Source organism: Heptranchias perlo, chromosome 20 (assembly GCF_035084215.1).
Source record: "Heptranchias perlo isolate sHepPer1 chromosome 20, sHepPer1.hap1, whole genome shotgun sequence".
NCBI lineage: Eukaryota > Metazoa > Chordata > Chondrichthyes > Hexanchiformes > Hexanchidae > Heptranchias > Heptranchias perlo.
This window is the reverse complement of record NC_090344.1, coordinates 53,344,943-53,359,518: the sequence shown is the minus strand read 5'-3', so window position 1 is coordinate 53,359,518 and position 14,576 is coordinate 53,344,943. Positions and strand designations below refer to the sequence as shown.

Here is a 14,576-nt window from a genome sequence, read left to right as displayed (position 1 = left end):
ATAGCTTCAAGAGGCAACTCGATATGTTTCTAGACAGAGAAGGGGTTGAAAATAATGTTGAAAAGGTGGGGCTGATCTGTGAAAAATGGGGCGAGCCTTTTCTGGCCCAATTTCTAAAGCTTATATTCTTATGCAAAGTTGCTCCTTGGTCTTTCACTCCAGTCACTCAGGCTTATCCTCTCCCCATTCTGAAATCCATACACATTTAAGTGGGAAGCTTTTGTGTTACCAAGAGTGTTATGGCAGCAAGAACTTTATGCTCAGTCAAATTAGAATAAATGAGACCCAGACAGACAGCTTGAGTTAATTCTGACCCAACCTTCCTTTTCTGAGCATGATTCAACCACCATTAAAATTATTATAATTTGAAAGGATAAGAACAATTTGCAAAATCACCTTTCCATAAATCTCATCACATCCAGTCAGGAGGGAATGGCCCTGGGAGTCCTCAGCATTGACTCTGGACCCTATTAAGTCTCCTAGCATCAGGTCAAACATGGGCAAGGAAACCTCTTACTGATTACCACCTGCTGCCCTTCCTCAGCCGATGAATCAGTACTCCTCCATGTTGAGCACCACTTGGAGGAAGCACTGAGGGTAGCAAGGGCACAGAATGTACTCTGGATGGGGGACTTCAATGTCTATCGCCAAGAACGGCTCGGTAGCACCACTACTGACCGAGCTGGCTGAGTCCTGAAGGACATAGCTGCCTGACCGGGCCTGCGGCAGGTGGTGAGAACCAACACGAGGGTAAAACCTATTTGACCTCGTCCTCACCAACCTTCCTGTCGCAGATGCATCTATCCATGACTGTGTTGGTAGGAGTGAGCACCACACAGTCCTTGTGGAGACGACGTCCAGTTTTCACCGAGGACACCGTCCATCGTGTTGTGTGGCACTATCACCATGCTAAATGGGATAGATTCAGAATAGATCTAGCAGCTCAAAACTGGGCATCCATGAGGTGGAGTTAGCCATCAGCAGCAGCAGAATTGTATTATAGAATCATTGAAGTTTACAACATGGAAACAGGCCCTTCGGCCAAACATGTCCATGTCACCCAGTTTATACCACTAAGCTAGTCCCAATTGCCTGCACTTGGCCCATATCCCTCAATACCCATCTTACCCATGTAACTGTCCAAATGCTTTTTAAAAGACAAAATTGTACCTGCCTCTACTACTGCCTCTGGCAGCTCGTTCCAGACACTCACCACCCTTTGAGTGAAAAAATTGCCCCTCTGGACCCTTTTGTATCTCTCCCCTCTCACCTTAAATCTATGTCCCCTCGTTATAGACTCCCCTACCTTTGGGAAAAGATTTTGACTATCTACCTTATCTGTGCCCCTCATTATTTTATAGACTTCTATAAGATCACCCCTAAACCTCCTACTCTCCAGGGAAAAAAGTCTCAGCCTATCCAACCTCTCCCTATAAGTCAAACCATCAAGTCCCGGTAGCATCCAAGTAAATCTTTTCTGCACTCTTTCTAGTTTAATAATATCCTTTCTATAATAGGGTGACCAGAACTGTACACAGTATTCCAAGTGTGGCCGTACTAATGTCTTGTACAACTTCAACAAGACATCCCAACTCCTGTATTCAATGTTCTGACCAATGAAACCAAGCATGCTGAATGCCTTCTTCACCACCCTATCCACCTGTGACTCCACTTTCAAGGAGCTATGAACCTGTACTCCTAGATCTCTTTGTTCTATAACTCTCCCCAACGCTCTACCATTAACGGAGTAGGTCCTGGCCCGATTCGATCTACCAAAATGCATCACCTCACATTTATCTAAATTAAACTCCATCTGCCATTCATCGGCCCACTGGCCCAATTTATCAAGATCCCGTTGCAATCCGAGATAACCTTTTTCACTGTCCACAATGCCACCAATCTTGGTGTCATGTGCAAACTTACTAACCATGCCTCCTAAATTCTCATCCAAATCATTAATATAAATAACAAATAACAGCAGACCCAGCACCGATCCCTGAGGCACACCGCTGGTCACAGGCCTCCAGTCCGAAAAACAACCCCTCCACAACCGCCCTCTGTCTCCTGTCGTCAAGCCAATGTTGTATCCAATTGGCTACCTCACCGTGGATCCCGTGAGATCTATCCTTATGTAACAACCTACCATGCGGTACCTTGTCAAAGGCTTTGCTGAAGTCCATGTAGACCACGTCTACTGCACAGCCCTCATCTATCTTTTTGGTTACCCCTTCAAAAACTCAATCAAATTTGTGAGACATGATTTTCCTCTCACAAAACCATGCTGACTGTTCCTAATCAGTCCCTGCCTCTCCAAATGCCCGTAGATCCTGTCTCTCAGAATACCCTCTAACAACTTACCCACTACAGATGTCAGGCTCACCGGTCTGTAGTTCCCAGGCTTTTCCCTGCCGCCCTTCTTAAACAAAGGCACAACATTTGCTACCCTCCAATCTTCAGGCACCTCATCTGTAGCTGTCGATGATTCAAATATCTCTGCTAGGGGACCCGCAATTTCCTCCCTAACCTCCCATAACGTCCTGGGATACATTTCATCAGGTCCAGGAGATTTATCTACCTTGATGCGCGTTAAGACTTCCAGCACCTCCCTCTCTGTAATATGTACACTCCTCAAGACATCACTATTTATTTCCCCAAGTTCCCTAACATCCATGCCTTTCTCAACCGTAAATACTGATGCAAAATATTCATTTAGGATCTCACCCATCTCTTGTGGTCCCGCACATAGATGACCTTGTTGATCCTTAAGAGGCCCTACTCTCTCCCTAGTTACTCTTTTGCCCTTTATGTATTCCACCACAATCTGTAACCTCATGGCCCGGCATATCCCTCACTCTACCATTAGAGGGTGCATAGTTGCAGGATAAGGGGTTAGCCATTTAAGTCTGAGATAAGGTGGAATTTCTTCACGCAGAGAGCTGTGAATCTTTGGAATTCTCTATCCCAGAGGACTGTGGCTGCTGAGTCAGTGTATATATTCAAGGCTGAGATAGACTCTAGGGGAATCAAGGGATCTGGGGATCGGGCAGGAAAGTGGAGTTGAGGTTGAAGTTCAGTCATGATCTGATTGAATGGCGAAGCAGGCTCGAGGGGCTGTATGGCCTACCCCTATTCCTATTTTTTATGTTCATATTACCATCAAGCCAGGAGATCAACCCTGGTTCAATGAAGAGTGTGGAAGAACATGTCAGAAGCAGCACCAGGCGTACATAAAAATGAGGTGCCAACCTGGTGAAGCTACAACAGGACTACATACATGCTAAACAGTGGAAGCAGCATGCTACATGCAGAGATAAGCAATTCCACAACCAATGGATCAGATCAAAGCGCTGCAGTCCTCCCACATCCAGTTGTGAATGATGGTGGACAATTAAACAACTAATGGAAGGAGGAGGCTCCGTGAACATCCCCATCATCAATGATGGCAGAGCCCAGTACGTGAGTGCAAAAGACAAGGCTGAAGCATATGCAACCATCTTCAGCCAGAAATGCCGAGTGGATGATCCATCTCAGCCTCCTCCCGAGATCCCCACTGTCGCAGAAGCCAGTCTCCAGCCAATTCAATTCACTCCATGTGATATCAACAAACGGCTGACTGCACTGGATACAGCAAAGGTGATGGGCCCCGACAACATCTCGGCTGTATAGTGCTGAAGACCTGTGCTCCAGAACTAGCCACATTTCTAGCCAAGCTGTTCCAGTACAGCTACAACACTGGCATCTACCTGACAAAGTGGAATATTGCCCAGGTATGTCCTGATCACAAAAAGCAGGATAAATCCAATCCAGCCAATTACCATCCCATCAGGCTACTCTCAATCATCAGCAAAGTGATGGAAGGTGTCATCGACAGTGCTATCAAGCGGCACTTACTCACCAATAACCTGCTCACCGATGCTCAGTTTGGGTTCCGCCAGGACCACTCGGCTCCAGACCTCATTACAGCCTTGGTCCAAACATGGACAAAAGAGCTGAATTCCAGAAGTGAGATGAGTGACTGACCTTGACATCAAGGCAGCATTTGACCAAGTGTGGCATCAAGGAGTCCTAGTAAAATTGAAGTCAATGGGAACCAGGGGGAAAACTCTCCAGTGGCTGAAGTCATACCTGGCTCAAAGGAAGATGTGGAGATGCCGGTGATGGACTGGGGTGGACAAATGTAAGGAGTCTTATAACACCAGGTTATACTCCAACAGCTTTATTTAAAATCACAAGCTTTCGGAGGCTTCCTCCAAGCTTGTGATTTTAAATAAAGCTGTTGGACTATAACCTGGTGTTGTAAGACTCCTCACATCTGGAACGAGCTGCCAGAGGCAGTAGTAGAGGCGGGTACAATTTTGTCTTTCAAAAAGCATTTGGACAGTTACATGGGGAAGATGGGAATCGAGGGATATGGGCCAAGTGCAGGCAATTGGGACTAGCTTAGTGGTATAAACTGGGCGACATGGACATGTTGGGCCGAAGGGCCTGTTTCCATGTTGTAACTTCTATGATTCTATAAGATGGTAGTGGTTGTTGGAGGCCAATCATCTCAGCCCCAGGACATGGCTGCAGGAGTTCCTCAGGGCAGTGGCCCTAGGCCCAACCATCTTCAGCTGCTTCATCAATGACCTTCCCTCAATCATAAGGTCAGAAGTGGGGATGGTTCGCTGATGACTGCACAGTGTTCTGTTCCATTCGCAACCCCATAGATAATGAAGCAGTCCGTGCCTGCGTGCAGCAAGACCTGGACAACATCCAGGCTTGAGCTGATATGTGGCAAGTAACATTCGTGCCAGACAAATGCCAGGCAATGACCATCTCCAAAAGAGAGAGTCTAACCACCTCCCCTTGACATTCAACAGTATTACCATCGCCGAATCCCCCACCATCAACATCCTGGGTGTCACCATTGACCCGAAACTAAACTGGACCAGCCACTTAAATGCTGTAGCTACAAGAGCAGGTCAGAGGCTGGGTATACTGTGGCGAGTGACTCACTTCCTGACTCCCCAAAGCCTTTCCACCAGCTACAAGGCACAAGTCAGGAATGTGATGGAAAACTCTGCACTTGCCTGGACAAGTGCAGCTCCAACAACACTCAAGAAGCTCGACACCATCCAGGACAAATGGCCCCCACCACCATGAACATTCATTCCCTTCAACACCGGTGCGTCGTGGCTGCAGTGTGTACCATTCAGAAGACGCATTGCAGCAACTCGCCAAGGCTTCTTCGACAGCAGCTCCCAAACCCGTGACTTCTATCATCGAGAAGGACAAGGGCAGCAGGCACGTGGGAACAACACCACCTGCACGTTCCCCTCCAAGTCACATACCATCCTGACTTGGAAATATATCACCGTTCCTTCATCATCGCTGGGTCAAAATCCTGGAACTCCCCACCTAACAGCACTATGGGAGAACCTTCACCACACGGACTGCAGCGTTTCAAGAAGGCGGCACACCACGGACATACGAATTAAGAGCAGGAGTAGGCCATTTGGCCCCTCAAGCCTGCTCTGCCATTTGATAAGATCATGGCTGATCTGATTGTGACCTCAACCCTACTTTCCCGTCTACCTACTATAACCTTTGAGTCCCTTGTTAATCAGGAATCTATCTAACTCAGCCTTAAAAATATTCAATGACCCTGCCTCCACCGCTCTCTGGGGAAGGGAGTTCCACAGACTCACGACCTTCAGAGAAAAAGCGTCTCCTCATTTCCGTCTTAAATGGGAGACCCCTTATTTTTAAACTGTGTCCCCAAGTTCTGGTCTCTCCTACAAGGAGAAACATCCTCTCAGCATCTACCTCTTCAAGTCCCCTCAGGATCTTATATGTTTCAATAAGATCACCTCTCATTTTTCTAAACTCCAGTGTATCCAGGCCCATCTTGTCCAACCTTTCCTCATAAGATAACCCCCTCATCCCAGGAATCAGTTGAGCCAACCTTCTCTGAACTGCCTCCAAAGCAATTATGTCCTTTCTTAAACAAGGAGACCAAAACTGCACACAGTATTCTAAATGTGGTCTCACCAATGCCCTGTACAACTACTCATTGGAGTTCAGAAGAATGAGAGGCGATCTTATTGAAACATATAAGATTGTGAAGGGGCTTGATCGGGTGGATGCGGTAAGGATGTTCCCAAGGATGGGTGAAACTAGAACTAGGGGGCATAATCTTAGAATAAGGGGCTGCTCTTTCAAAACTGAGATGAAGAGTAACTTCTTCACTCAGAGGGTAGTAGGTCTGTGGAATTTGCTGCCCCAGGAAGCTGTGGAAGCTACATCATTAATAAATTTAAAACAAAAATAGACCGTTTCCTAGAAGTAAAGGGAATTGGGGGTTACGGGGAGCGGGCAGGAAATTGGACATGAATTTAGATTTGAGGTTAGGATCAGATCAGCCATGATCTTATTGAATGGCGGAGCAGGCTCGATGGGCCGATTGGCCTACTCCTGCTCCTATTTCTTATGTTCTTATGTGTAGCAAAACATCTCTACTTTTATATTCCATTCCCCTTGCAATAGATGACAACATTCCATTTGCTTTCCTAATTACTTGCTGTACCTGCATAATAACTTCTTGTGATTCATGTACTAGGACATCCAGATCTTTCTGCACCTCAGAGTTCTGCAATCTCCATTTAAACATACTGCTTTTCTATTCCTCCTGCCAAAGTGGACGAATTCACATTTTCCCACATTATCCATCTGCCAAATGTTTGCCCACTCACTTAACCTATCTGTATCCCTTTGTAGACTCCTTATGTCTTCTTCACAACTTACTTTCCTACCTACGTGTCATCAGTAAATTTAGCAACCATACATTCGCTCCCTTCATCCAAGCCATTGATATAGATTGTAAACAGTTGAGGCCCCAGCACTGGTCCCTGTGAAACTTCACTCGTTACGTCTTGCCAACCTGAAAATGACCCATTTATGCCTACTCTCTGTTTCCTGTTAGTTAACCAATCCTTTATCCATGCTAATATGTTACCCCCTACTCCATGAGCTCTTATTTTGTGCAGTAGCCTTTGATGTGGCACCTTGTCAAATGCCTTCTGGAAATCCAAGTACACCACATCCACAGGATCCCCTTTATCCACATTGCTTGTTACTTCCTCAAAGAACTCTAATAAATTAGTCAAACACGATTTCCCTTTCACAAAGCCGTGTTGACTCTGCCTGATTGCATTGAGATTTTCTAAGTGCCCTGCTATAACTTCCTTAATAATGGATTCTGGCATTTTCCCTATGACAGATGTTAAGCTAACTAGTCTGTAGTTTCCTGCTTTCTGTCTCCTTTTCTTGAATAGAGGAGTTACATTTGCTATTTTCCAATCTGATGGGACCCTTCCAGAATCAAGGGAATTTTGGAAAATTAATACCAATCTACTATCTCTGTAGCCTCTTCTTTTAAGACCCTAGGATGAAGTCCATCAGGACCTGGGGACTTGTCAGCTTTGAGTTCTAATAATTTTTTCAGAACCCTTTCCCTGGTGATTGTAAATGTTTTAAGTTCCTCCCTCTCTTTCACCTCTTGATTCACAATTATTTCTGGCATGTTATTTGTATCCTCTACAGTGAAGATGGATGCAAAATATCTGTTCAATTCATCCGCCTTTTCCTTATACTCTATTATTAATTCCCCAGACTCACTCTTTTGAGGACCAACGCTCACTTTACTTACTCTTTTCCTTTTTTAATTCCTGTAGAAATTCTTACTTTCTGTTTTTATATTTCTAGCTAGCTTTCTCTCGTACTCTAATTTCTCTCTCCTTATTATTCTTTTAGTCATTCTTTGCTGTTTTTTATATTCTGTCTAATCTTCTGACCTGCCACTAATCTTCACGGAATTGTATGCTTTCTCTTTCAATTTGATACTATCTTTAACTTCCTTAGTTAGCCACGGATGGTACGTCCTTCCCCTAGAGTCTTTCTTTCTCACTGGAATGTATCTTTGCTGAGTGTTATGAAATATCTCATTAAATGTCTGCCACTGCATCTCTACTGACCTTTCCCTTAACCTAAGTTCCCAGTTCACTTTAGCCAGCTCTGTCTGCATGTCCTCATAATTGCCCTTATTTAAGTTTAAAACTCTAGTCTTAGACTTACTCCTCTCTCCCTCAAACTGAATGCGAAATTTAATCATATTGTGATCACTGCTACCTAGAGGCTCCTTTACAATGAGGTCATTAATTAATCCTGTCTCATTACACATTACTAGATCTAGAATAGCCTGCTTTCTGGTTGGCTCTAGAACATGCTGCTCTAAGAAACTGTCCCGAAAGCACTCTGTGAACTCATCTTCCAGGCTACCTTTGCCACTCAGATTCTTCCAATCTATATGTGGATTAAAATCACCCATAATTATTGCTGTTCCTTTCTCACAAGCCCCCATTATTTCTTCCTGTATACCCTGTCCTACAGTGTAGTTACTGTTAGGGGGCTTATAAACTACTCCCACAGGTGACTTCTTGCCTTTACTATTTCTTATCTCGACCCAAACTGACTCTACATCTTGGTCTTTAGAACAAAGGTCATTTCTCTCTATTACACTCATGCCATCCTTAATTAACAGAGCTAACCATCCACCTTTTTCTAGTTTCCTGTCCTTCCAAAATGTCAAGTACCCATGAATATTCAGGTTCCAGACTTTGTCATCTCGCAGCCATGTCTCTGTAATGGCTATCAGATCACACATATTTATTTCTATTTGAGCTGTCAATGCATCCATCTTGTTACAAACGTTACGTGTATTCAGATATAAAGCCTTTAGTGCTGTCTTTTTACAACCTCTAGCCTTATCTGCTAGCACACTCTTCAGTTTGCATGCTCTGTCCCTTCCTGCCACTCTCTGATTATCATTTCCCTTTTTGCTACCTTGATCTCTTGTCTTGTCTTCTTTCTTTAATTTATCACATCTTCCCTTACTTGATCCCTCACCCACATTATTTAGTTTAAAGCCCTCTCTACCGCCCTAGTTATACAAATCGCCAGAATACTGGCCTCAGCACGGTTCAGATGAAGGCCGTCCCAACGGTACAGCTCCCACTTTCCCCAGTACTGGTGCCAGTGCCCCATGAATCGAAACCCATTTCTCCCACACCAATCTTTGAGCCAAGAATTTAACTCTTTAATCTTACTTACTCTATGCCAATTTGCTCCTTCACAAGGGAAAATAGGGATGGGCAATAAATGCTGGCCTTGCCCACGACGCCCACATCCCATGAATGAATAAAAAAAACCTCAAAGCTTCGTTGTGGTTTGCCGATGTCATTTTGAACTTACAGAAAGCTGCTGAATACTATATGCGGTAGCTTGAATGTGAACACTTCCTTAAAGGGCTCTATAGGGATATAATGGGTTATGGGGCGAAGCTTAAGGAGGTCACAATCACCACCCCAGAGACAGGATTTTATTAAGTCTGGTCGTCTTACAACTGTAGGAATCTAAATGTCAAGAAGTAGAAAGCACTCACCATAGCGTAGAAGCCATCACTTGCCAGGATAATGACATCAATCGGAGAGGTGTGGTTTGCAACACATATACCTCCATTTTTAGGCTTGTTTTCACTGCCGAGGAAATGAATAAAAGGAATGAACAGAATGCAAGCTAATCTGCTGGAGAGCTGAGTGTCTGAAAACCTGTGCAATGCCATGTGCTGGCTCAGGGCATCACTTTGCACCTGCTACCCTTCTCCCTCCTTTTTCATACACAGGGTTGGGGAAGTTGTTCAGCAATCTCCTATTCTCTCTGGTCCCCCACTCACCCAATGCATGTCAGTTCAGGATGTTTCTCAATAATCTCTCCCTTTCTTTCCACACCCACTAATATCAAAACAACAACTTTGTCTTCATTACGTACAAGACGACTTCTGGGAAAACTTTACAGGACAGTGGATAGTGAGTGGGCACTACAGAGGGGGGGGGGGGGGGGGAGAGAGAAAAATAAAGGAAAAGGTCTGGAGGAGGTAAATGCATAGTCTTAAGGGAGGTTTTGAAGGCAGAGAGAGGGTTGGCAGAGATGTAGAGGGTGAGGGCAGGGTGGCAGAAGGAGTGGTTACTGATGGTCAAGCAGGGAATGAGACAGGTTGACAGTGGAAAACCAGATCATGTATGCAGGACTCGAAGGGACCATGTTGGTAGGGAGGGACAAGGCTATGGAGGGATCTGAAGATGAGGGCGAGAATCTTCTGGAACATTGGAGGCGAATGAGTTTGGTGAGGACAGATGTGGTCTTAGTGTGGGGCAAGCGCGTGGGCCGCAGCATTATAGGTGACTTGCTGGAAGGGTGACAAGCAAAGTGTTCAAGTCCATGTACAAGGTGACAAAAGTGTGGATTAAATAAAACTCCAGGGTATAAATTCTTATGTCCTTCTGTCGTGTTCAACAAAACGGAAAGCAAGCCCAGAGGGAGGACTTTCTGAAACATAAATGTTACATTTATTAAAAGAATACCATTCTTGTTACCTCACAGAGACCTGCCATTGTGGGTCTGCTTTCCTTTTTCGATCCGTTGTCTGCATTTACACAAGAACAGAAGAAATAGCAGGAGTAGGCCATATGGCCCCTTGAGCCTGCTCTGCCATTCAATCAGATCATGGCTGATCTTCAACCTTAAATCCACTTTCCTGCCTGATCCCCATATCCTTTGATTCCCCTAGAGTCCAAAAATCTATCCATCTCAGTCATGAATATATTCAATGACTGAGCATCCACAGTTCTCTGGGGTAGAGAATTCCAAAGATTCACAACCCTCTGCATGAAGAAATTCCTCCTCATATCAGTCTTGAATGGCCGACCCCGTATCTTGCGATTATGCTCCCTAGTTCTAGACTCTCTAGCCAGGGGAAACAATCTCTCAGCATCTACCCTGTCAAGCCTCCTCATAAACTTATATGTTTCAATGAGATCACCCCTCATTCTTCTAAACTCCAGAGAGTATCGGCCCAGTCTACTCAATTTCTCCTCATAGGACAACCCTCTCATCCCAGGAATTTGTGCCTTGCTCTCTGGGCCCTGACCTGTGTCCCCATCTTTCTGTTAGTTTAAATAGCCAGTAGCGCTGAAGAACAAAACACTAGGAAGTGGGGAAGCAACAGAGGTCAGCGGAGGGAAATGGCTGGGTGGTGTGTGTGTGCGCGCGTACGTCGCACACCTGATCTATAAAACTAACTCTAATAGTAAGTACCAAACTCATGGCCAGATTCTCCGATTACATTTTAATAGGTAACATAGCAAAATTCAATGGGAAATGCTGACATAGCAATTCACAATGGTGAACTTTGACACAAAAGCGTAACTAAATATCACAACTGGAAGTAACCAAACACAGATATATAGACATGGAGATAAAGAAACTAGTCACGTTATACTGATATAATTCACCAGTGTAGCAATATCTGAATCCTAACTTATTCTGTCCGCACAAGTATAGAATTGTAACCTTGTGCTTTCTCTTCGAACCTACTGTTTCGCTGACACAAAAAAAGGGGGTAGTTAAAAAAAATGTCCGCATTGGTTTCTAAAATATGGACATCCTCACAAGTGGTAACTGAACTTGAGTTAATCATGACAATTAAGAGGGAATTGGGTCAACACTTTCAAAAATACAATAATGGGTATGGGGAAAGAGGAAGCAAGTAGAATTAGAGGAGATAGCTCTACTATATATCATCCAAAACACACTGCTGCCCATATTCTAACTTACACCATGTCCCGTTCAACTATCACCCCTGTGCTCGCTGACTTACATTGGTTCCCGATCCACTAATACCTCAAATTTAAAATCTTCATTCTTGTGTTCAAATCCCTCCATATCTCTATAACCTCCTCCAGCCCTACAATCCTCAGAGATCTCTGTGCTCTTCCAATTCTGGCCTCCTGTGCAGCCCAATTTCCTTCGTCCCACCATTGGCGGCCATGTCTTCAGCTGTCTAGACCCTAAACTTTGGAATTCCCTCTCTAAACCTCTCCACCTGTCTTTCCACCTTTAAGACGCTCCTTAAAACCTACTCTTTTCACCTGTCCTGACATCTCCTTATGTGGCTCGGTGTCAAATTTTGCCTGATAATGCTCCTGTGAAGCACCTTAGGATGTTTTACGGCACACGGACTGCAGTGGTTCACCACCACTTTCTCAAGGGCAATTAGGGATGGGCAATAAATACTGGCCTTGCCAGCGACGCCCACGTCCCCTGAATGAATAAAAAAAATTAAAAGCGCTATATAAATGCAAGTTGTTGTGGTATATAGAGCTAGCACCAGCTCGATGGGTCAAATGGCCTCCTTCTGTGAAGTTTCAACGATACTATAAAATTTGTGACATTTCATCAAAATTTCCATTAATCACTTTCCAACTTTTAATGCCGAGCACAAATCAGTCCCAAACATCTGATAACATGATCGAGCACACGGTCTGAAACAAGTTCTGGGATAAAGGCCAGCAACTGTATTCAGTGCTACATACTCACCTGTCATGATAGTGAATAATAGCAGTCAGTGCTCGCACACAAATCCTATAGCACATCAAATGCACATGCTTGCTGAGATAATCCTTCAACCTAAGCGAAGGGAGAAGGAACAATGCATAACTTTAGTGAAGAGAAAGATTAACAGCAACCAGTAGACAAAAGCTACAGTATGCAGAATAAAAAGATTTTAAATAAAATGTACAAAATCTCTTGTAGAACTGTTCAAACTGTTACTGCGGAAATGCGCTGCCTACCCTACAAAGCAGAAGATTCCAATTTGTTTCCTAGTTTGTGCTGTGTCAGCTTATTTTTGATCAGTTGGGGCATCACAATTGGTCTCGCTGTCCCTTAGTTGGAGAGGGTACAAAAAGATCAGCCACAGTTCCTATTGAAAAGTGCACTAGATGGGAAAGGAGAGTTAAGACGACAAATGTCTATTACGACTCCAAATTGCAGACTGCAATCTCCACCATTCCCATTCAGGATAATCGTAGTGTCTGTCATGGTCTTCACCAAACATGGCCTTCTTACAAATGTTAAATGAAAAATAGATCGAGCACCCTCATGAAATAAGTGAGAGCTTGGATAGGACCATATGCAGCAAACTCTAACTCGATCTAAAGGGAGTGAACATTTTTGAAGGATCAACTTTCCCTCTGAAGAAGTACAAAGATTGCATTGAGAGATTAAAATGAGTAGAAATAACAAAAGTTCGATCAACCCAACGGAGATGGAGTTTAGGTCCAAACCAAATCCTTTAGACTTTTAATTATAACAGGACTGAACGTGAATGATACCAGGGTTTCAACTGACGCACCAGTTGGGGTACAAGTGTCCTCAGTGGCACAGTTCAGGGAGTGGAAAATCAGTCAGGCTTCCTTCTCCTGATCACAATCCAGTAAAATCCACACTGCTAGAAAATGCATGTGTGAGCAACAAGTGAGGATGAGATTGAACTAAGTTGTGATGCCCTCTACGCAGACATCAAACAAGGTGAGGCTCAGGCTCGGGCTCAGTTGTGATGACCTCCACTAATGAATATTTGCCAACACTCATGACCTAAGCTCATGTGTGAAGACTGGCCATTTTGGCATGGTATCAGAGCTCTGGACTTGGAGCCCAACATCTTCAGTGAAGAAGCAGCAGTAGAAAATTGAGAAAGAAAAGAAATTTGATGTCAGAGATGTGACCAGACTTACAAAAGTCCTGTTCTGGTCATAGTAATAGACTACACTCTTACCAGCCATTTGGTAAACATCCCACAATAGTCGTTCCAATCACCAACAAACTAATGCCAGTAATTGCCAAGGTAACCCTAAAAAAAAACAAGAAAGTCACACAATTAGGTTTCAATGCAGGTTGCATAGTCAAAAATCATTTTTTACACATCCCTCATTTAAATCCCTCTGTACACATCCCTTATTTAAATCTTAGGAGTCTTGCTGTAAGGAAATCCATCCAAATAGAAAAACACTGCTTTCAAAACTCTTTACCCTCTCCAAAAGGAGACAAAATCAGACACTTCTTCCCTTAAGTTTCCAAGTTATAGGTCCTCTTGCTTCAATAGTCACTCTGAAGACATATGCAATGCTCCTTCTCAGTCACATCATTGGATGCCCTTCAAGAAGGATCTCCAAAAGGATGTGATGAGTTGACTATTTCCCTTTATGAATTTTGCACTTATCAAGATGAAAAATGTTAGTAGAAACATAGATAAATAGGAGCAAGAGTAGGCCATTCGGCCCTTCGGGCCTGCTCCGCCATTCAAAAGGATCATGGTTGATCGTCTCAACTCAGTACCCTGTTCTTGCTTTTCCCCCATATCCCTTGATCCATTTAGCATTAAGAAATATATCTATCTCCTTCTTGAATATATTTAATGGCTTGGCCTCCATTGTCTTCTGTGGTAGAGAATTCCACAGGTTCACCACCCTCTGAGTGAAGAAATTTCTCCTCATCTCGGTTCTAGGAACATAGGAACAGGAGTAGGCCATTCAGCCCCTCGTGCCTGCTGCGCCATTTGATAAGATCATGGCTGATCTGTTATCTAACTCCATATACCTGCCTTGGGCCCATATCCCTTAATACCTTTGGTTGCCAAA

At 44.1% G+C, this 14,576-nt stretch overlaps 1 protein-coding gene across 2 annotated transcripts in view; it reads right to left on the bottom strand.

The window, feature by feature from the left end:
• The window catches only part of LOC137335897 (glycerol-3-phosphate acyltransferase 4), a 90,853-nt gene that overhangs the window by 39,454 nt on the left and 36,823 nt on the right, over nt 1-14,576 (bottom strand). For both annotated transcript variants that reach the window (XM_068001412.1, XM_068001414.1), the window contains 3 exons: nt 13,715-13,789; nt 12,475-12,564; nt 9,482-9,575 (listed from right to left, as the gene is read on the bottom strand). In XM_068001412.1, coding sequence (XP_067857513.1) covers nt 9,482-9,575; nt 12,475-12,564; nt 13,715-13,789 — 259 coding nt within the window. The remainder of the gene's footprint in view (nt 1-9,481; nt 9,576-12,474; nt 12,565-13,714; nt 13,790-14,576) is intronic.